This window comes from Pogona vitticeps, chromosome 2 (assembly GCF_051106095.1).
Source record: "Pogona vitticeps strain Pit_001003342236 chromosome 2, PviZW2.1, whole genome shotgun sequence".
Lineage (NCBI taxonomy): Eukaryota > Metazoa > Chordata > Lepidosauria > Squamata > Agamidae > Pogona > Pogona vitticeps.
Window position 1 is genome coordinate 257,562,892 of NC_135784.1, and position 22,388 is coordinate 257,585,279.

General features: G+C 42.0%; 1 protein-coding gene and 2 non-coding genes across 4 annotated transcripts; 1 reads left to right on the plus strand and 2 right to left on the minus strand.

Annotated features, from left to right (window-relative positions):
• Window positions 1-6,417: 6,417 nt before the first annotated feature.
• On the minus strand, window positions 6,418-12,360 carry SRP19 (signal recognition particle 19). Of its 2 annotated transcripts, none has more exons than XM_020780016.3 (5): window positions 12,159-12,360; window positions 10,784-10,859; window positions 8,306-8,377; window positions 7,676-7,787; window positions 6,418-6,954 (listed from the first exon to the last, which is right to left on the minus strand). In XM_020780016.3, the coding sequence occupies exons 1-5, from the start codon at window positions 12,197-12,199 to the stop codon at window positions 6,821-6,823; spliced, it is 435 nt and encodes a 144-aa protein (XP_020635675.1). In that variant the 5' UTR covers window positions 12,200-12,360; the 3' UTR covers window positions 6,418-6,820. The 2 variants fall into 2 exon arrangements, with proteins under 2 accessions (XP_020635675.1, XP_020635674.1); XM_020780015.3 differs by having other exon boundaries at window positions 10,778-10,859; window positions 12,159-12,333.
• Window positions 12,361-18,595: 6,235 nt separating this feature from the next.
• Window positions 18,596-18,762, minus strand: LOC140705216 (U1 spliceosomal RNA). The gene has a single exon (XR_012084676.2). It is a non-coding gene; the product is annotated as a U1 spliceosomal RNA (small nuclear RNA).
• A 438-nt stretch (window positions 18,763-19,200) lies between these two features.
• On the plus strand, window positions 19,201-19,368 carry LOC140705206 (U1 spliceosomal RNA). The gene has a single exon (XR_012084674.2). It is a non-coding gene; the product is annotated as a U1 spliceosomal RNA (small nuclear RNA).
• Window positions 19,369-22,388: the final 3,020 nt, after the last annotated feature.

A 22,388-nucleotide genomic window follows, 5' to 3' on the forward strand; every position in this document is an offset into this window, starting at 1 on the left:
GGTAAGCGAGGCGCGAAAACGCTGCGGGTGGCCATTTTCCCCCAGCTGGGCGGCACTGGCTTCAGAGCGACCGCCGGGGAAGCCTCCCCCGCGGTCGCTCCGAAGTGCCCGCCGGTCAGCTGGGGGGAAATGGGGCCTATGGGGATCGCTTTTGTGATCGCAAAATCCGCATCGCTATGCGGATTTGTCATTAAACAGGGCGCTCGTTATACGAGGCACCACTGTAATTTCTTCCTTCCTTGACCTTCAGAACAGGATATTTGTATGTATGCGGAAGCAGGCCCTTTAGGGGAGAAAGAAGCCTCTGCTTTCAGGGAAGGGATGGCTAGGATTATTAACAAAAATATGAAATGCCAGAATAAAGATACAGTGGTGCCTCGCAGAACGAGCGCACCGTAGAGCGATGAATTCGCTCTACGGTGACGCTTTTTTGATCGCTAATGCAACCGCAGAGCGATGCCCCCAATGGGCGAAAATCGCAGAGCGAAGGTCGGTAAGCGGTTCGCTTACTGACCTTCGCTTTGCGACCCGCCGATCAGCTGTTCCGCAGCTTCAAAATGGCCGCCGGAACAGCCGAAAGGGCTGGGCGCAGCGTTTTCGTGCCCTTGGTAAGCAAGGGGAGGGCGCAAAAACACTGCCGGAACAGCCGAAATGGCTGTGCGCAGCGTTTTCGCGCCCTCCCCTCGCTTACCAAGGGCGCGAAAACGCTGTGCCCACCCCTTTCGGCTGTTCCAGCGGCCATTTTGGACCCGCCGGACAGCTGATCGCAGCGTTTTCGTGCCCTCGTTCAGCGAGGGGAGGGCGCGAAAATGGCTGCCGGCCATTGAAAAACTTCGCTGAATGGTGAGTAAATCAGCCAATTGGAACGCATTAAACTAAGTTTAATGCATTCCAATGGCTTTTTTCTTACCGCTCAGCGATGTTTCACACAGCGAGGGTTAATCCGGGACGGATTAACCTCGCTGTGCAAGGCACCACTGTATAAATGCTGCTTCCTCCACAAGAAAGGAATTTTAACTATGATGTGTCACGTCCTTAGAGGCTAAAGAAGGGGGGAAAACGGAAAAAGAAGAAAAAACATAGACACACAACAAACCCCAAGGGGGATGTTCAAAACAATTGGTGCACCTCTTCTGCAGCAGCTACAAGGAAAGCTTTGTGCTGGTTTTTGAGGGGGATCCTCTCTGCACGAAAGTTTTGCCCCCTCCATAGGTACAAAAATGTTCTTCCACCTCCTGGCCGACCTTTGAAGTCCCTTGCTTTCTCTTCTACCTATCTTTATCCTCCCCCAGCCTATTCCCTCCCCAGTTTTGAAGTGGTGGCAATAGTAGGAGGGCAAGCAATAGCAGCATCAATGGTGCCAACATGCTGGAGAATGACAACCATGACTTATTTATGCACATGTGGGATGTGGTGTCACATGTTACTTGCCTATTATAAAAGAGGGTCATGACTCAAAATATGTTAGGATGCACTGGTGTAATCATTTGATTTTTTAAAAAAATTTTTTTGTAAATGCCCTCCAGAAGATTTTTCTGGCTGTAAAACCCTATTCAGTCAAGTTTTAAAACACGTGGAGGCCACACATGTTGAGGGAAGAGCACTAGTTAGTCCTTTCCATCATCTCTTTGATTACAAAAATGTGATGGGAGGCTACTATACCCAGGTAGCTTCTCCATGTGAGCCACTCACCTCTCAGAGGTTTTAGCTCACATGGAGTAGCTGCCCAAGTACAGCCTCCTCCTGATCTTCATTGAGACACTGTTTTTTCTATTATTAGAGGCCACAGAGGGAGCAAGGCTAGCAAGCTCCTAGCAATACAAGCAAACTCCACACATTAACTGCGTGGCTAATCAGCTTTTGTTTGTAAATTAGGAGTGGGAAATATAAGCCCTAGCCCAAACGCAGCCTGGAGGTACAAACCTGGGTTAGCAGAGAAAGGAAAGGATCATAGATACAAGGCACAACAGCCACAATCAGGGTTCCGCATGTTGCATTAGAATTGTGTGCGTGTGTGTTCAGGTAGAACGAAAATATACTTTGTAAACCACCATAAATGAGAGTCTACGAGTTTGCATTTACAAGGAACCACCACCCACTGTTTTATTGTCAATTACACCTATTCCACTAGAATCTTCTCTAAAGTCTTCCACCCACCCCATCTATACCAGGACAGAGATGTCCCCATAGGACCTATCTTGTAGGACCTGTGAAGGAACATTCAAGTATTAATCTTTTTTTTCTGGATTACCACTGCCTTAAGGACTGAAATAGTCATCAAATGTAAATGAAAGCCTTAAACTTGTGAGACAGGGGGACAGCAATCCTGCTTGGCCGCCACTGAGTACTAGATCACTTCACAGAAAATTACTTTTTCTAGCTATCAAACTGAAAAATGTTGTTTAACATGACCTGAGTATACTAGGATAGAAAATAAGGTGCAGTCATCACCAGTTCTCACCGGGCCGCAGTTCCAAATCCAAATTATGCCTCCCATCATCACTTTCCCCTCCTCCCAAAAAAGTAGTTTTGTCTATGAAACAGTAATCCAGCAAAAATACTGCAGATTCACCATCCACCCTCCTACTGCCATGTAATATATCTGCTTAATCATTTTTAAAGCTAGAAAATTATGATGCATGTCAATTATTCTTTTCTAAACTGCTCGGCTTTCCTTGATGTTTCCAAAATACTGTGTTAGCAATGAAACAACTCTCCTGTAGTATGTGCTCCACCTTGATTTGAGAAAGTAACCTCAAACTGTGTATCTAAACAAGCTGTACTTTACTGAAGTAAGGGGGGGGGGAGAAAAGAACCCCCAGAAAAGCTGCATACAGTCAACCCTCGACTTACGAACTTAATCCATTCTAGAAGTCTGTTCGTAAGTTGAAAAGTTCTTAAGTCGAAACCAAATTGCCCCTAGGAATGCATTGAAATTTAATTAATGTGTCCCTATGGGGAAAAAATTAAAACAAAGTCACTTACCAGGTACTGGTAAGTGAGCCTGGCTCCTCACAGTGCCTTGGTAGCAGCCATTTTGTGCTCTTCTCCGCTCCTGCCCCTCCTCTCAGCTGATCGGTGCTGGGTCTCAGACGCTCCCCTGGGCTTGCTCAGTAGGTAAAAAGGCAGTGCAAAAGCACCCGGGGAAGCCTCTGAAAGCGGCGTTTTAATGCGGGGGGGAGGGGGCAGGCCTGCTGTCCCCCACGGCAAAGCACCGCTTTCAGAGGCTTCCCTGGGTGCTTTTCCACTGCCTTTTTACCTGCTGAGCAAGCCCCGGGAGGCTTCTGAAAGCAGCGCTTTGCCAAGAGGGGGTGGCGGGGGGCAGGCCCGCCATTCCCCCGCGACAAAATGCCACTTTCAGAAGCTTCCCCGGGTGCTTTTGCACAAAATGGCTGCCGGGAAGTCAGGGAAAAAGCTTGACACAAAGAAATTGTGCTTTTCCCCTCCCTCTGGGAGGCTTCTGAAAGTAGTGCTTGCTACGGGGGTGGGGGTGGCGGGTGGCAGGAGGGAGGGAGGTTCCCTACCTTCCCCGCACATTTTTTCTGTTTGCAAGTCGAGTCCGTTTTTCCCTAGTAGAGCAGTTTGTAAGTTGAAATGTTCATATCTAGAGTCTTTCATAAGTCGAGGATTGACTATTAGAGATCTACCCTAGAAAAACAGCTATTTCTGCACTCTGGCAAGGCTCTACCTCAAAGAAATAAAGAAAAACATGCAGAGAGATTGTAGCACTGATCCATAAATCAGAAGACGGCAAGTCAGAAGTGTAAACCTTCTGGTATAAGAAGAGTGAGAAAGCATGTACACACACAATGATAGTTTCACATTAGCATGATTCTGGTTATATTAGATAAAAATATGTAGCCAGTAATGATATAAATATATTATTTATGTGCACATAAATCACACATAAAATCCACCTGACAATTTTCACACTTTGCATATATGGAAGGGAGTTCTATGAACAAGTCCTTAAGCATTTCAGAAAATACAGTGGGAAAGCAACGACTTGCACCCACCCATTGGCTGTTAGGAAACTTTTATAGAAAGTAAGAACACAAACACGAGAGCAATTTTTGCCTTCCACTGAAGATGCCTTGAACTATACTGCCACATAGAGGAAATTTACAGATATCACAGATCACTGTGAGTTCAAGGTAAAATCAAGCTTGAAATCATTCTAGAAGCAAAAATGAGTAAACCAAGGCTGTGACTTTGGGCACGTCATGGGAAGACAAGGCTCACTGGAAAGGACAATAATGCTAGGAAAAGCTGAAGGCTGTAGGCAAAGAGGAAGACTGAATGTGGAATTATTTGAAGCTTTGAGTCCGGAAGACCTGAGCAGGCTGTTACTGGTAGGACCTTCTGGACATCACTGATTCATATGGTCACCACAGGCTACAAGTGAATTGTCAGTACATAACAGAGGAAACTGGCAAAACCTCTATAGAAAAATAACTTTAAGGAGTTTGATACTTAAGTGTTGGATATCATTTTTCACTACAAGACCCACTACTAGTCCACAGCCTGAGGAAAGGAAATCATTCTCTTTATTAATATATGACAAAACAACAACAAATAGGTTCCAACATGTATGTTTAAGCTACAGATGGCTAAGGAGCTAAAATGACATGGTACTATCCTGAAGCCTGCAAGAAAAGCAGCACTATAGAAGTATAATATTTTCAACTCTCCATGATGGCTGGTTTAGATGGGGGGAGAGTGTGGATGAAGGGTTCACTCCCCTGGCTAAGCTCCACTGTCCCTATGCCATTCAGAATCTCAGTACTTGGTCGGTTTGACATACACTGACTATTGTTTCATAACTCTATGTTTTGGTGATTCAGTTATTGGCAGTGTTGTGCTGTAATTTTATATCAGCATAAATGTAATGATAAAACACTGGCAGCAAACTGCTACTAATTTTTGAGTTGCTGCTTGTGCACAACTAAGAATGCAAAGACCAGCTCATTAACTAGAGGTCATTCACCACCACAGCTTCTACCATGTCAATGTATATGTGTAATTTCAGGTAGCAATAGGATATTCAAGTTCAAGTACAGTAGGACTGTCATATCTGCTGGGGATTGGTTCAAAGCCCCCTCATGGATACTGAAAACTGTGGATAATAGTGAACACTACATAACATGGTAAAAAGAAAAAAAAACCAGAAATATATTTTCACATGCATTATCAGAACTGGCAACTAGAGGGCACCAGAAACCATTCTATGCATCTTCACTAACAAGTACAGTGGTGCCTCGCACAACGATGTTAATTGGTTCCAAAAAATTCATCGCTGTGTGAAACCATCGTTCTGCGAAACACCATTTCCCATAGGAATGCATTGAAAACTGGTTAATCCGTTCCAATTGGAATGGATTGCCATCTTTAAGCGAAAATCGCCATAGGAAACATAGTTGAGTGAAACCCGGTTCCCCAATTGAAATGCATTGAAGCCGACTCAATGCATTTCAATGGCTTTGCGAAGTCCTTTTTCGCTCATTTTTAAGTGTCTTACAATGTTTGGAACCTGTTTTAAATGCTTGCAATCATTAGCCCACCTCCTGAACCCTATGCAAACTTAATTTGGTGGTGTTCTGAGTCGTCGTTAATTTTTGGTGAATTTTTTTATTCTCCACTGAAAGCCTTTGAACGGACCGTTCAAAGGCTTTCAATGGAGAATAAAAAAAATCACCAAAAATTAACGACGACTCAGAACACCACCAAATTAAGTTTGCATAGGGTTCAGGAGGTGGGCTAATGATAGCAAACATTTAAAACAGGTTTCAAACAGTTTAAGACACTTTTACAGGAGCGAAAACGGGACATCAAGTGAAATTCCCCCATAGAGAACATCGTTAAACGATGGGGGAAATTCCTCAAAGAAACCCATCGCTGTGTGAATTCGTCGTTGTATGAAGCAATCGTTGTGCGAGGCACCACTGTATTCAACTGGCTCCCTGTAGTGGCCAGTTCTGGCAATAAACATTAAATTAGGTTTTTTTCTGGCATTTTAAAAATATTTTGAGACTGTGGAGAAGTGAATCAGTGGATACTGATCCCATTGATGAGGGGGTCCTAGTGTACTCTTTCTGCCTCATGCATATAAAACCAAGGTACTTCAATTATGCTCACAAAAGAAGCTCTTAAGAAAAATGTTAACCACCCATGGGAGAACATCAATGTATTTTTTCTTTATCCTGATTAACTTAACAGATTTTCACATATAGGATTACTTTCTGAATAGCACTGATTGTGGTAGTCTCCCCAATTGTAACTTTGCATCCTACATAGCTGAAAGCATATACAAATTTCAAAGAAGTAGTATGTATAGATGTTACAGGCTCCAGCTCCATTAGAGAATGCTGCGCCTGTACAGCCTCTGTAGCCATTAAAACCAATCCTTTTAGACAGAAGTGTAGGTATATCTTTTTGAAACAATTTAATTCAAAGATCAGTTTCCAGTATTTTCCTAAAAAGAAAAAAATCATTTTACAAGTCACAAAGAACAATATGGAACACACCCAAGAAAATCAGCTTTATAGAAGTATTAGCCACATCTATTTTTGAGCATTGTATATCCACACATTTAAAAAAATAGTTCTTTTCCATTTGTTTTAAGATTAAAGCATATATTTTGGCTACATAGATCACAAATGGATTAGCTGTGACTGGATGCAATTTATCTGCATTCCCATCCAAAAATGGTTACAAAACAACTGCAACCCGTTCTTGTTTCTTTCTTCATATTTCACACCAGAAGTCATTACCTCGGTTCATACATGTTGCTCTTTCCATACAGCATTTGTTCTGGTGATGCTCATTTCTTTTTCTTTCCTTTTCCCTTTTTGCCTCCCTCACCTTGCTGTAGATTTTGGTCACTGCCTCCCATTTTCTGTGTCCGTGTTTTTAGTTTGGGGATTGTTTCTGCTGCATAAAGCATTACTGACTTACCTAAAAAGGGATGAAGAAAGGAAAGATGAAGCTAGCAACCATGAACAGCCTCTGTTTATTCACTTACACTGTCCTTACAAGGTCATCAACTGACAGCCACAGAGAGAATACCAAAAACAAGCAATCTGCTTCAGAGCTGGTTTACTAGATGCCATTAAATAAATTATTTCATACACAAATGCTTTTGGCTTCTTAAAATTATTTTGCACTATTCTAGTTCTTAGCCACCCTGAGTATACTGAAAGAAGATTGGTATTTCAACCAAATATATACTGTAATCTATGTAAAACGAACATACCAGATGGAAAGCATTGCTTGAACATTCAGCATTTAGACATCTGTTGCTTCTGTCATTAAATCCCCAGACTTTTTGAAATGATTAGGTACAGTGATTTGCCCTTTTAATTTACAACAATAGGGTGTACCAATTATATTTAGTACTACTTCACTTAAGACTATATGCTGCAAAATGTAAAGATGTTCATGCATTTAGAGACAGAATCTGTTTGTGAAAACGTGTATGAACACTAAACCCACACCCAAGTTTTAAATATGGGGGTGGGACGGATTAGAGTAACATTTTACCCCAAAACAAGATTGTTTTCTGTATAATCAAAGTTCATTGAATACTCCCCTCTCCTCCCTAAAGACTCAAGTCACCTAAGTGACTCAGGTACCTTTACTTTTAGAAATTTTATTGTAAATATTGTATCTCACTCACGTGTTGGAAACTGAGGTTGACATGCAGTGCCATCTTCCTGCTTCAGCTGAATACGCACTCTTCCCCTGTACTGTGCATCACGGTTCCATTCTCTGGGATACATTTTGTTCTTCTAGCATTTGGGTGGAAGAAGTTCAGTATTTTAGAAGTCAGTCAAGTTCAATATACACAAAGCTCAAAATCTTAAACTCATTTACTCTGGAATAATATCTATTAAACTCAGGGGTGGTGGTTTACTTTTCAGTAAAGAAGCTCAAGACTGAGCTAGCTTTATTAATGTATTCTGAACACATTATTTAGCAACCTTTACAGTAGCTCTGTAAGATAAATTATTATCACTGAATTACAGATTGCCAAATGCTATCTAGAGTTCATGGCCAATACAAGATTAAGTGATTTCTTACTGCACAGTGAATTCTCTTAACAATCATGGAACCACCTCATAGATTTTTCTTAGCTCTATCACCATTCTGACTGCTGTTAAAACTATAGGCATATTTTGTACATGTACTATCATGCTTGGGTACATTTGACTCAGATGCTTTCGCATGATATTGGTTCTTTCTAATTACAAAAGTTATCAAAACAATTACATACAATTGCACTGCATGTTGAAAACTACTCATTTACCTCAAGAAGCACATTAAGTCCAACCGCAGCACAAACATCTTGGATTTCAGTAGACGTGGGATTTTCAACTGCCTAGAAGTATCAAACATTTTGTTATCACACTTTCTTTACAACACTTACACGGATTGCAGATTGATTACAATCAGTTATGTAGGAAGGTCTGAAGTTTCCATGATTCTACTGCAGTGGTTTAAATATTTATGCAAATGAGGGGAAGAATGTAAAAATAAGTAGTGCATACAACACAGCAAACTTATCAAAATGCTTTTATCTAATGTAAAAGCATGCAGCTTTAAACCAATTGCTTATGTGGTGAGTTAATTGGTTAAAGGAACAACAGCTCTGAGCACTGCTGGATTTTTTTTTCAGTAAAAAAAAATAGAGTATGAGTAATTACTCCATATTTTTTTACTTGCCCCAAATGGGCACTACTTATCGTCCCAAAAGGGGAAAAACTTTCTCAACATTTTTCATCTCTAATTATGTGGCAGAATGCATTCTTTTAACTACGGAAATTAACTACCAAATGTAGCCATAATTACTGAATGCTTTCCAAACTTAAGGCTTTTTGCAGAGTTTACCAATATAAAAACTACAAAAATTATTAATGCAATGTTCTTTAGCAACAACCTAATACAGTCATGGCTAAAAATATTGGCACCCTTGCAATTCTGTCAGAAAATGCAACCCTTCTCTCAGAAAATAGTTGCAGTTGCAAATGTTTTGGTACTCACATGTTCATTTCTTTGGTTTGTGTTGGAACAACACACACACACAAAAAAAAAACAGAAGAAAAGTCAAATCTGACACAATCCCACACAGAAACCCGAAAATGCACTGGCCAAAATTATTGGCACACTGTCTAAATTGTAAGAAATAATTGCTTTTCAAGCATGTGATGCTCCTTTAATTTGTATTCAGACACACCTCTCGCTAATAAGAGTTATGAGCAATATAGTAATCACATTTGCAACCAGTTAAGATGGAGAAACGTTGGCTCAACCTTTGTGTTGTGTGAGACACTGAGCATGGAGAAAAAATGAAGTGTAAAGCATTGTTTGTGAATGAGATAAAAAATTGTGGAAATCAATCTGACAATCTCAAGGCTACAAGTCCACCTCCAGGGATCTTAATGTTCCTGTGTTCACTGTGCATAATATCATCAAGAGGTTTACAGCCCATGGCACTGTAGCTAACCTCCCTGGATGTGGACGGAAGAGCAAAATTAATGAAAAATTATAACAAAAGGTTGTTCGAATGGTAGATACAGAACCCAGATTAACCTCCCAACAAATTCAAGCTGATCTGCAGACACAGGGTACAACAGTGTCAGCTCGCACTATCCGTTGCCATCTGAACGAAAAGGGACATTATGGTAGGACACCCAGGCGGATACCACTGCTGACACAAAGGCATAAAAAAACAAGGCACCAAAACTTATGTGACAAAACCACAATCCTTCTGGGAGAATGTACTATGGACAGATGAGACAAAAGTAGAGGACATCATGGTACTGTTTACAGAAAAAGAAATGAGGCATTCCAAGAAAAGAACACAGTTCCTACACTCAAACATGGTGGAGATTCAATGATGTTTTGGGTTTGCTTTGCTGCTTCTGGCACTGGATGCCTTGACTGTGTGAACGGTATCATGAAATTTGATGATTAACAAAGAATTTTGGGGCACAAAGTAGTGGCCAGTGTCAGAAAGCGTTTCCACCAGAGGTTGTGGGTCTTCCAGTAGGACAATGACCCAAAACACACTTCAAAAAGCACTTAGAAATGGTTCCAAGCAAAGCGCAGAATAGTTCTGAAATGGCCAGCAATGAGTCCAGATCTGAATCTCATAGAACACCTGTGGAGAGATCTCAAAATAGCACTTGGGAGAAGCCATCCTTCAAATCTGAAGGCCCTGGAACAGTTTGGAAAAGAAGAGTGGTCCAAAATTCCAGTAGAGAAGTGTAAGAAACTCATTCATGGTTACAGGAAGTGATAATTTTCAGTTATTTTTTTCCAAAGGGGGTGCTACCAAATATTAAGTTAAGGGTGTCAATAATTTTGGCCAGTGCATTTTTGGGTTTCTGTGTGGGATTATATCAGATCTGACTTTTCTACTCTGTTTTTTTTGTGTTGTTCCAATGCAAACCAAAAAAATGAACATGTGAGTACATGTGCAACTGCAACAATTTTCTGAGAGAAGGGTTGCATTTTCTGACCGAATTGCAAGGGTGCCAATATTTTTGGGAATGACTGTAACTACAGTATCAGCTGAGCAATGTTAAATCCCTTGCACTAACATGAAACATAAAATACATACAGTAAGATAAATATTTATCAACAATAACACAGGAGACTATACTTCCTATATAAGTTGTTGGAAATAAATTAAGAAAAGGCACACAGTCATTAGTTTTATTCCATTATTTTGAATTATTTTATATGACAAACAGCTCTGTGTACTCCCCTCACCCACATTTACTTTGTCAAGAGGTATTCTTCTTCCTTCCGCTATTGTCTTCTTGTTATTTATATAGGCCGGGTATATACAGACAAACCTAAGCCAGAAGAGATCACATTAAATACACATTTTTTCAGAAATTCTCTCCCCCATCCCTCATAAAAGGTGACTCTAATTAATTAGACAACAGAATAACATGAGCAAGATCTTCTTAGGAAAATGCAGAGAACAACTATTGCATAACAGTCTGGATATCCCAACAGAGGGGGAAACTGCTGCATGACTGACCTTGCAAACACAGATTTCTGCAACAAAATTCTTAAGCAGTCAAAAGGGTACCAGCACACACCAAGAGACTTGGGAGAATGCAAAGGTTTGAAAAGTTATTTTTAAAAGGCCTAAGTCAAATTCCTAATACCAACTGGAGACTCACTATATCATCTGCTAAATTGTGAGTCCAAATTTGTGTAATTTATTTATTTGTAATTTGTATAGATTTAATAAGCTGGCTGGTTTAGGTACCTGGCTGCCGAGCCTGAGTTTGGCAGGGTGCCTCCTAAAAGAGAAGTGCTGGTCTGCATAGTGGTGGGCAGCCTGCAGAGCCACAGGGCGCCCCCCCAGAGGGTGGGAATGGTAAATCGCTACTACTTGTACCTAGAAAACCCTAGAAGGGGGTGTCCTAAGTTAAAATCAACTTGATGGCATACTATTATTATTATTATTATTATTATTATTATTATTATTATTATTATTATTATTATTATTCAAAAAGACCAGGCACAATCAAAATTATAAAAACATTGGTATTATACAACAGATAAAAGTTTTAACTAAAAATCTCAAAATATGTATTAAAATTATCTGTTAAATATCGGAGCATTACGTATGCTGTTCCCAATACTGCAGTTTGTTGTAGATCTGACGGTGTTATTTCTGAGATGCTGATGGAGCTAACAGGTCTGTTCTGTTCTGACAGATCCAAGACTCCTACGAGTCAATGGGTTAAATTTTCTTCAAGCAGGAGGCAGCTCCCGGCCCCCTGAACTCCGTTATCCCACGGTGGGCACACCGATTTCCAAAACGACCAGAGCAATCGAGAGCTACCGCACAAGCCGAAGAGAAACAGCCACGTACCACCCACCAGGCAGTGCCGCCGTCAAGCCGCACGGAAGACTGGAAGGGGGCCGTCCAGCCCTTCGAATTCCCTTCCCTTCCCTTCCTCCCTCGCCGTGTCTCCAGTCAATCGACCGGAGCTAGGCGGCCCTCCCCGACCCACCCGGAGCCGGCAGAAAAGACGGGGAAGCGCGAGAGACGGAAGACACCGAGGGCAAGAGGAAAAGAGTGGCAGCCAAAACCTTCCCCGCCCTCACGAGGCGACGTTCGGCCCTCACGGTACCGGGATTTATCAGTAGGTAAAGCGGAGGCCGCCCAAGCCATCGCCTCAGCGCCGGCCAAGGAAAAGCGCCAGCTCCTTCCTTCCTTCCTTCCGCACAGCTCCCCGCAGGAGAAGGCTATCGAAGAGAAAGGGGGGAAAAACCCGGCACGGACGAGGTGGGAGAAGAAGAGGAAACAGAACAGGATGTCCCACCCTCCTAGCGGGTGACGTCGCCTTCTCTCAATGGCTTCAGGGCATATCAATCAAGATGCAGGGCAGGTACAGAAAGTGGCAACGCGTCATTGGTTTTGGGGAAACCAATGGCGAAATAGAGGCGCCGATACCGCGAGAGTTCTCCGTCCCATTCTCGCGTTAGGCAAGTTAACGCGTGAGGACCATAGAGATAAGTAATGGGTGGAAAGATGAGATCCTATGGATTTTTTCTTCTTCTTCCATATACCTCTCGCACGCCCCTGTCTTGTTGCCCAGCGGGCTGGGTGGTCTGTGGGAGTCCATTTGTTTGAGTTTCATGGCATGCAGACATAAGCAAGGTTACAGACTCTCTGGCACAGGAAAATTGCTGTCCAAAAAACATGGTGGGCAGTGCCTTTATTACACCACTAAAATCACACCAATAGCTGCTATCTGTCAAGCCCAGCTGGACTTTCCATCATGACAGAGCTGACGTATCCAGGAAAGACACCCCCCCCAAAAAAAAATCATGGCCAGGCATAGATTTCCTTTTCAAGTATCCAGGTGGGAACACGTATCACAGGGTGAGGAGTGGTAAAGGAGAACCAAGTTTGGGTTACATTTGTGTGAGGGGGCATTAAATTCTGGGCAGAAATAGTACCAACTGGTGCAGCTGGTGGATAGGTACTGGTGCCTTGTAGGCAGTCAAAAGTACCCTCTTTCTTGGCTCAGGCTGGGCATAACCAAAACCTGGCATATCATGTTTTCCACAGATTTGGGACCCAAAGCAGTTCTGCTCCTCTCCAAGCCATTGTCTACCCTGCCTCTGTATCATTATAAAGGCCCAGACCTGGTCTCAGAATTGGGCCTGAAATCTCAGGAAATTGCTGCTCATCTGGCAACCTTGGAATAGAAATCATAAGGAATTAGCGTTCATGACTACACATACATACAGGAAAATCTGGCGTTTGCTGCAACTAAGGTCACTGAACAGGATGCAAACCCTGGTGTTGTTTTAAAATGACACCAATGAGCACTTTTAGAAAATTGCCCCAGGGCCTCCGTCCCTGGTGGGCCAATGCTAGGAAGCTTCCCAGCTACTGACAGCACCAGGTTCAGGGCAGCTGATTCCTCGTTTGCAGAACACTGGAGCTGCCCCCGCCAGCTTGTTCATTAGGCAATACTAGAAGCCTTGCCTCTTTGTCCTCTGATTACAGGTATCATAATTATTTTTATACTATCTCATTAATATGTGTGGGATTGTAATGCTAAAACAATTTCCTCCCCAACAATTCCAGATGTAAGACTTAAAACACTATGTGAAGGTTCGTTTGTGAGGCTCTCCTTTTCACCAAATAATGGTTTTAACTGAAACAAGTGTTCTTGATTTATTAACTTGGGAACAGGTATAGAAACATTAACATGCTGAACTTCTAACTTCTCTTGTGGCTGGAATGTAGCACGCAAGGGTGTCCATGAACTGTTTCTAAACAGATTAACGTCTTTTATATCCCAAGGTCCAGTCAATACCTTTTTAGGTTCTTTGGATTCTCCTTCCTCTTCATCTGGAGTTAGAAGGGGGAGGGTCTCCTCATCTCCGGGCCACCCCCATAACGGGGATCCCTCTCCTTGGGTGTCAAGCCATGGTCTGGGAAGCAGCCCATTTTCCGGAACTCCTCCAAATGCCATGCCCACTTAGCCTCTTGTTCACGGGCAACCCTTAACTTCCTTCGCCACTCCTTCGACTCGGACTCACCCCAATATGAAGGTCTCTGGGGGATTCCTTGGCGCCTTGTCCTGGGCTGCTTTTATATCCCCTGCTCCCGCCTCCACCACAGACCGTTGCTCCTTTCCCGCCCTTTCCCAGTCTGTCTGGGTAGCTACATTTAACCCTCTCATCTCCAACACCAGATCCCATGTGTCTGCCCCCTGATGTTTCCACCCTTTATTTCTGGTGATTTCTTCCAACTCCTGGGTGTCCGTACTTCTGTGTTCTTTCTTAGGAGGAGAGGGTGGTGGGGTAGTCTGGGTCTCCCTATTAACCGCGGGGAGCGACGGCACTCCTAGAAACGCCTCCTGTCTCTGTTTTGGGATTCCACACACTGTCTCCCAAACTCACTTTTAGGTGCCATGATAAAATGAACAAATGTGTAGCAGCAGAGCACAAGTTATTTTAAAAGTATTGTATCCAAAATAAAGGCTGTAACTACACTGGCTGAATAATCCATGGTTTATCTTTATGTTTCTTGTGTCACATCATATCATGTAGTTTTTCTGTTGATATCCCCGTTTTCATCAGAAAGATTAGTTAAATCCCAGTTTATTTACATGCGATTATACCATACTGTACTTTAAATCAGATTAAACAAATTGGATGTCTGCACATCACTGCTTATGCATGTTAGCACTCTGGAGGCGCCGGGTAGGTGGGGCTCGTCAGCCATGGAAGGCAGCCCATCTAGGAGAAGGAAAACTCTGATTCCAAACCTCCACTGCCTTGTGGCTATATCCACTCATGGAAAAGGCTTCAGGAGTTAACCTCGAGGCAAAATCCGGAGCTGGAGTCCCAAAGGCAGTTCGTGTCGTTCTGCCAACTCCTGCGACATTGCTGGAACCAGCTGTATTGGCTCTTGCCTTTCCATTGGACCATTTCAGCAATGTGGAGAGGGGGGATCTGCTGCTTGGGTAACAGCCTACCCTCCATATTACCTTACCCGGGCTTCATGCTCTGGAGAGGACACTCCTCGATTCAGAGCATGTTACCATAGTCTCTCGAGACTGAAGGATGCCTATGTGTGTGGACTCTGGAGGCTCATCAAGGTGTACAAGCTTCATATATTTCAAAATTTGGAGAAAGGATGGTCTGTGGAAATACTGGATGCAAATAGCATTAGAATGATGGATAGCAATCTGAGCATATTAGATTGCAAATGCCAATATCTCTACCCAGCATAATGGTAATACTAAATACTGTTAGAGAAATCCTGCTGGATCAGACATACTAGACCAAAGCTCTGTCTAGTGTATCTTTCTGTTAAGTGGATATTTATTTATTTATTGAGCTTCTAGACCACCTGACTTAGTGAAATATGTACTACTCAGGGCAGTTTACATGATTAAGCAAAACATACAAACTAAAATAATAAAAGAATGCATCGATAATAGTACAGACAAAAAAAAAACAGGATAACTAGCACAGTTATCAGAAGATCACGAGCAGGACATCTAGCCAGCTCATGCTCCTCCCCCCACCTTGTGACCTTTCTCTATAGGACTTCTTATTTCTGTCACCCTTTTCTCGTTTGTCAAGTGCAACCCAAACTGAATATAGTATTCCAAATGAAGTTGCATCATTGATTACAAGGGCAGTACTGTATATGAGCAGTTTTATTATTCTTCTCTTTGCAGCCAATACTAAATTACTGAATTTGCCTTTTTAAAATGGCAACAGTACACAGTGACCATTTCATCAAGCTGGGGTTGATGGGATTTGTAGTCTAACTAACACATGCTGGAGAGCAGCATCATAGAAGAAAAAAATGTTTTCTCCACCTATATTTTAATTAAATTTGATACCAGGAAGAAACACTCCTTCCTCTTGCTCTGTGTTCTATATGTACATTTTAAAAATCTGTTTCCAAAATGTCACACATGGAAAAATCACTTACATCTTTTTCTGCTATCTTGTTTCTCAGCTATTTTAGCTCTAGTATCTTCTACCATCTTAGACCTTAAGTACGAATAACCAGTTCCATAGGTCTATTATAATAATCATAAAGAAGTTATTTCTTAGGGTAAAAAAAAATCCAAAAACATCCCACTCACTGTAAAAGGGCAATGAAATGTACATTTTATGAAACACTGTAAAGCAGGGGTCTCAAACATGCAGCCCGGGGGCCATTTGTGGCCCCCCGAATGATAGTTTGTGGCCCCCACCTTGCCTGCCCCCCCGAAGCCCCCATGTGTCCTCTGCTGTCAAGAGTCAAAAAAAGCGTCACCTTGCTCACCAGCTCTCTCCCAAGACAGCACCTCTTGCACCCTCCATCTGGAACTGCCTTTTTTTGAGGGGTGGGCCTTCAGAGGAAGGTTGCCGGACCTCCATGTGTGTGTGTGTTTGAGGGCTCACGCCCCCCTCCTCCTCCTTGGAGCCCCAGCCGGGTTAAGGGAACTCCTGGGCAGCTTTCTCGGGCTCTTGCTCCACTTGGCGGGAAATCTGATGCGGCCCAGCCTCAGCCAGACTTTGCCTCCAGTGGCCCCCAGCTAAATTGAGTTTGAGACCCCTGCTGTAAAGAATATGTTTAAACTAAGACAAAATTAAAACATAACATTAACTTTAGTTGTTAGAGAATAACAAATTATTGAATGAAGAAAGCCCACTGAAGCTTGATATAGAATATAATTTGATATCGCGTCATACTCTGAGTTTGATAAACTACTTCATCATAGCTAGGAAAATGTGCATTAATCTAAAGTGAGGAAATGAGCTCCTGTTTTCAGCCCAATAAAGTCAAACACATCATTGTCGTTTAATCTCTTAAAAACAAAAACAAAGCCTCTGGAGGATTAAGGACAAGCAAATATGGGGCTCTTGAACTCTTGGATCTTTCTGGAAGAATAATTCATCACCAGCATATTGTATAGGTGTTCCTTATAAATCCAAAGACATATATTTATTTATTTTTATTTATTTATTGGACTTATATACCGCCCCATAGCGCTACAAGCACTCTCCGGGCGGTTTACAATTTTAATTATAAAGGCTACACATTGCCCCCCCAGCAAGCTGGGTACTCATTTTACCGACCTCGGAAGGATGGAAGGCTGAGTCAACCTTGAGCCGGCTACCTGGGATTTGAACCCCAGGTCGTGAGCACAGTTTTAGCTGCAGTACAGCGTTTTAACCACTGCGCCACGAGGCTCTTAATGGCCGGCAGATGGTCTTTGGCTCCTTCTGGGTGTAGGCACGATGGTCTGGTGCGGTCCCAGGAGTACCCTCATTAGTATTAAAGCAGAAGTTGGACAACTCTGCATTTTCTGAAAACTGTGTGTGTGAACAATGGATACTAAGTATAGCTTCCCAAACTTTCTCTTACTGAGAGCTTCTTCTTTTAAGGCAGATCTAGACACCAGCATAGCCAATTCTGTTCTGCTTGATAACATTCTACTGTTTTGATGTCCAAATAAAGATACATTAACTGTACAATGCAAGTTTGAACAAGCATTGATTGCTCCAGTTGACTGCACGGATGGTCCTGCTGCTATTCAGAGTGAGTTAAAAAATATAGCAGGGACAAATCCCAACAGTCACTAGACCTCATCATTAAGCATTGTTTGGAGCAATAGTGTTTGAGGAATTAATTCAAAAGTTGATTTAGAAAGAGGAAATATATTTGAACATGTTAAATTCGCATGCATTGTGAAATTGTAACATAGTTCTAATTAATTTGCTCATGGTCAGCTTGCATGACAATTTTTACAGTGGACTTCTCACCCTTTGATTTTTCTCTTTAGCAAGTTTCACTGCCAAATCACCAATCTTGTTCCCTCCCTTATACATTTAATCTCCATTTTAAAAATTCAGGTACAGTGGTGCCTTGCAAGATGATGAATTTACTAGCCTCACTAGGGGTGACTTTTTTTGAGCACTGTTGTGCTTCCCAAAATGATTATTCCTATGGGCAATTTTCACTGGATGATGTTTAGGTCCTTGCCTTGCAAGACAGTTCCCCCCAATTGGAACACATTACAGTGGGGTCTTGACTTGAGAACTTAATCCGTATTGGAAGGCGGTTCTCAAGTCAAAAAGTCTGTAAGTCAAGTCTCCATTGACCTACAGTGCATTGAAAACCGATTAATCCCGTAACAGGCCGTTTTTGTTCCATTTTGGTTTTTTTCTGGTCTGTAAGTCAATTCTCAGGCTGCAAGTCAAACCTAAATTTTGCGGCCAGAGAAGTCTGTAACTCAAAAAGTCTGTAAGTCAAGCTGTCTGTAAGTTAAGGGTCCACTGTAATTACATAAGACCTACTTTTTTATCCCAAAAAAGTGTATGCTGCTGGCTTTCTACAATCTGCCTCCTGGAAAAACACCAGGATACACTTTCTCCCCCCCCCTTTTGGAATTAAAAAAATAGGTCTTATGTAATTAATGTGTTCCAATTAGGGGGGAAACCATCTTGCAAAGCATTGCCAACAAGACTGTAACTACAGATTTAAATGATAGAGAGCAGTGAGAATAGCCAGAAACTGAAGGCTAAAATGATTATAAGTAAACAGGAATCATAAATGCAATTCTCTCATTAACACAAATTATGCAGTTAAGTTCCCCACATTTGGAGAAACCACAGGGATGAGCAGCATATTGGAAGTGCAATAGATAAACCTCCCCCTAGGAGAACCACTTTTATGGCATGGCATTTCTTCTGCAAGGTATGAACTAGGATAGCCCTTGCATCTCCTACCCCCTTCTGTCCCCTAACCCTCCAAGTCATGGTGACTGCCTGGCTGCAGCTCCCACTCAGTACAGGGCTGCACAGCCCCAGTCCTGCCAGACACCAAGAGAGCTCCTCTGTTTTGGGGTGCCCTGCGGGACCCCCATCAGGGGCTAAGTGTTCCTCCCACAATCCTCTAGTGCACAGAGTATTAGCATAAGGTATTAGCATATGCTAATACCTGTGCACTAGAGGATTGTGGGAGGAACACCTAGCCCATGATGGGTGTCCTGCAGGACACCCCAAAACACTGAGGAGCTCTCTTCACCTCTGGAAGGACTGGGGCTGTGCAGAGCTGTACTGAGTGGGAGCTGCAGCCAGGGAGTCACCATGACTTTGGGGGTTAGGGGACAGAATGGGGTAGGAGATGCAAGGGCTATTCCAATTCATACCTTACAGGGAAAATACCATGTCATAAAAATGGTTTTCTCAGGGGGAGGCTTATCCATTGCACTTGGGGTGTGTTGCTAATCCCTGTGATTTCTTCAAATGTGGGGAGCTCAACTGCATAGTTTATGTCACTGTTTCTTAATCTTTGGTTATTCAGGAGTTTTGGATTGCAACTCCCAGAAGTCTTCACCACCAGCTGTCATGACTGGAGTTTCTGGGAGTTGCAGTTCAAAAGCATCTGAGTAACAAGATTAAGAACCACTGGTTTATGTTAATGGGAGATTGCACTTGTGATTAATCCTGGTTTTTCTAAATTCCTTTTCATTCCTATTTTTTCTCAAGGCCTATTTCACAGGCAGCAAGTCCTGATAATGTTTTCTTATCAATTCTTTTTTTTTCTCCCCTCTGTGGTAAAGGATCAGGGCAAATGGAGTTATCATTGTCAGGAGCCAGGGTGCTGTTTTGACTCCTTTTATCCTCTTTCTTTGTTGCTAGAAAGAGGGGGAAGGCCATCTGAGACCCCTTGAGTTTTGAAAAGCAGTGCAGGTGAGGGGATTGTTTTTCGCCAAGATGGTATGGGGAACTGTGTTTTGCAAGATGATGTCTTCTATGGATAATTTTCCTAGCAAGACAGTGATTTTCCCCCCCAATTGGAACGCATTAAATAGATTTCAATGGGGAACTGGGTTTCACAAAATGATGTTTTTAATTTATTCCAATGGGGAACTGGGTTTCACAAGATGTTTTCGCAAGACAGCGATTTCCATGGAACGTCTTGCGAGGCACCACTGTACATTATATAACATATTAATCCAGCTATAATTATTCTTTAACAACTCAGTTGTGTACGGCTATTTGTACAAGAATATGAGTGTAGATACACATACTAACTGAACATGTCAGTAATCCAAGAGACAGCATTGGCATTCAGATGTGTGCATGGATGTGCATCAGATATACCTTAGCTGTTTCTGACCAGGCAATATGTGTGCCAGTTTTTCATTTTTCATGACAGTTAATAAAATTTAACTGTCTCTCACCTGAATTTAAACAATTAAAAAAAAACTATTTGTAACAAGAAGTCAACAAATTATGCCCTTTCACGTTTTTGGACTACAGTCTCTAAAATCCTTCACCATTGGCTTGGGCTGCTGAGAAATGTGGTCTAACATCTGGAGGGCTGCAAGTTTCTTTAAATCTAATATGGAAAGTGTCACGTAACAATAATTCTTCTATGCCAGTGGTTCCCAACCTTGGGCAACCCAGGTGTTCTTGGACTGCAATTCCCAGAAGCCTTTACCGCTAGCTGTGCTGGCTGAAATTTCTGGGAGTTGCCATCCAAGAGCACCTGTTTTACCCAAGATTGGGAACCACTGATTTACAGCATTAGTTTGACTATTTACAGAGAAATGTTTTATAAAAGCTTTTGGTGGTACCTGTTATATTCTTCAAAATCTGTGCATATTACCCTGTTTTCCCCAAAATAAGACAGGGTCTTATATTAATTTTTGCTCCATAAAATGTGTTAGGGCTTATTTTCAGGGGATGTTTTATTTTTTTCATGTACGACAATCTACATTTATTCAAATACAGTCATGTCATCTTCTAGTTGCTGCACAATGGTGGATGACGAGGTTTCACTTAACTAGGGCTTATTTTTTGGGGTAGGGCTTATATTATGAGCATCCTGAAGAATCCTACTAGGGCTTATTTTCAGGTTAGGTCTTACTTTCTGGGAAACGGTAGAAGCTAAAAAATGGTCGTGAAATCACCATTAAGCCTTTGTAACACACTAATTTCACAAACACAGATCTAGCCAAACTGCATGCTGCAGCAAACCTAAGACCATTATACTGCACAGTTTTTATGCTACAATGCTATGTGTTCTGCCATTTGCCAGCCATTACTGTATCTTACATCTCCTGAAAAACATAGTCTAGGCAAGAAAGAGGCTTTGCTGGTTAGTAGACAAGCCAAATTGTTTTGGATATAGTTCATCTTCCTCTGACGGATCATCTCTCAGTCTGGGGGTTTCCTTGTTCCTGGAGTGTGTGGCTGGTGCTGCAATCAGCTGGATATATGCCCAGTTCAGGGGAATGATTCCTCTTTGCCCCTTAACTGTCCAAAATGATCCATACTTTAATTGCACTTCACCTAAACTTCTCTAACATACAATTTGGGGCTGTCCTTTAAAAATATCCAGTAAAAAATGCAATGTAAAATGCAGTATCTAGACCATGTATACTTTAGAGACAATGAATCACCTATTTTGAATGAATGTCACTGGCTTCCACTCTGTTTACAAACCAATTTCAAAGTGATTTTTATTTTTGAATTCTTAATTAGTTTGGAGACTGAATATCTAGAATACTGTCTTTTCCCATAAGAGTGCCCATGATTTGAGATGCATACCAGAAATCCATTATGCCCCATGCCAAGAGCGGCTGGCCTAGAGGGTACACAGGCTTTTCTGTGGAAGCACCAACTGTAAAACTTCCTCCCAAGGGTGGTCAGTCTCATTTAATTCCTACTATGATTTAGACAAGCAGTAAAAATTGGACTTCTTTCCAGGGTTTGGCTTTTCAACATTGTTTGCCTGTCTTTAAATGTTTGAATTTGTGATTTTATATAACTGTATATCACTTTGAGAGTCTTGTATATACAGTGGTGCCTCGCTTAACGGGCGCTCCGTTTAGCAATGAAATCGCTTAGCGATGACTTTTTCGGAGCGTTTTGCGCTTCGTTTAGCGATGGTCCCTATGGGCGATTTTCGCTTAGCGATGGTTGGGACCATGCTTTGCATAGAGATTAAATTTTGGGTCCCCTGTTTTGCTTAACAATGGTTTAAACAGCCTCATGTTTGCTGTTTTTTTAATGTTTTTCTGTTATTTATAAAGTTAAAGTTTACTGTTTAAAATGTTTGAAATCATAAAGTGCACTTAATAAACCCTTTGTTAACCAAATTTGACTTTGTTCTGACTCTTTTTAAATTTGTTGTTGTATTTTTTTCCCTCATTGAGATGCATTGAATAGGTTTCAATGCATTTCAATTGGGGAACCGCGTTTCGCTTAGAGATGTTTCCTATGGCGATTTTCTCTTAAGGACGGCAATTTGTTCCTATTGGAACGGATTATCCGGTTTTCAATGCATTTCAATGGGAAACCGCGTTTCGCTTAGCGAT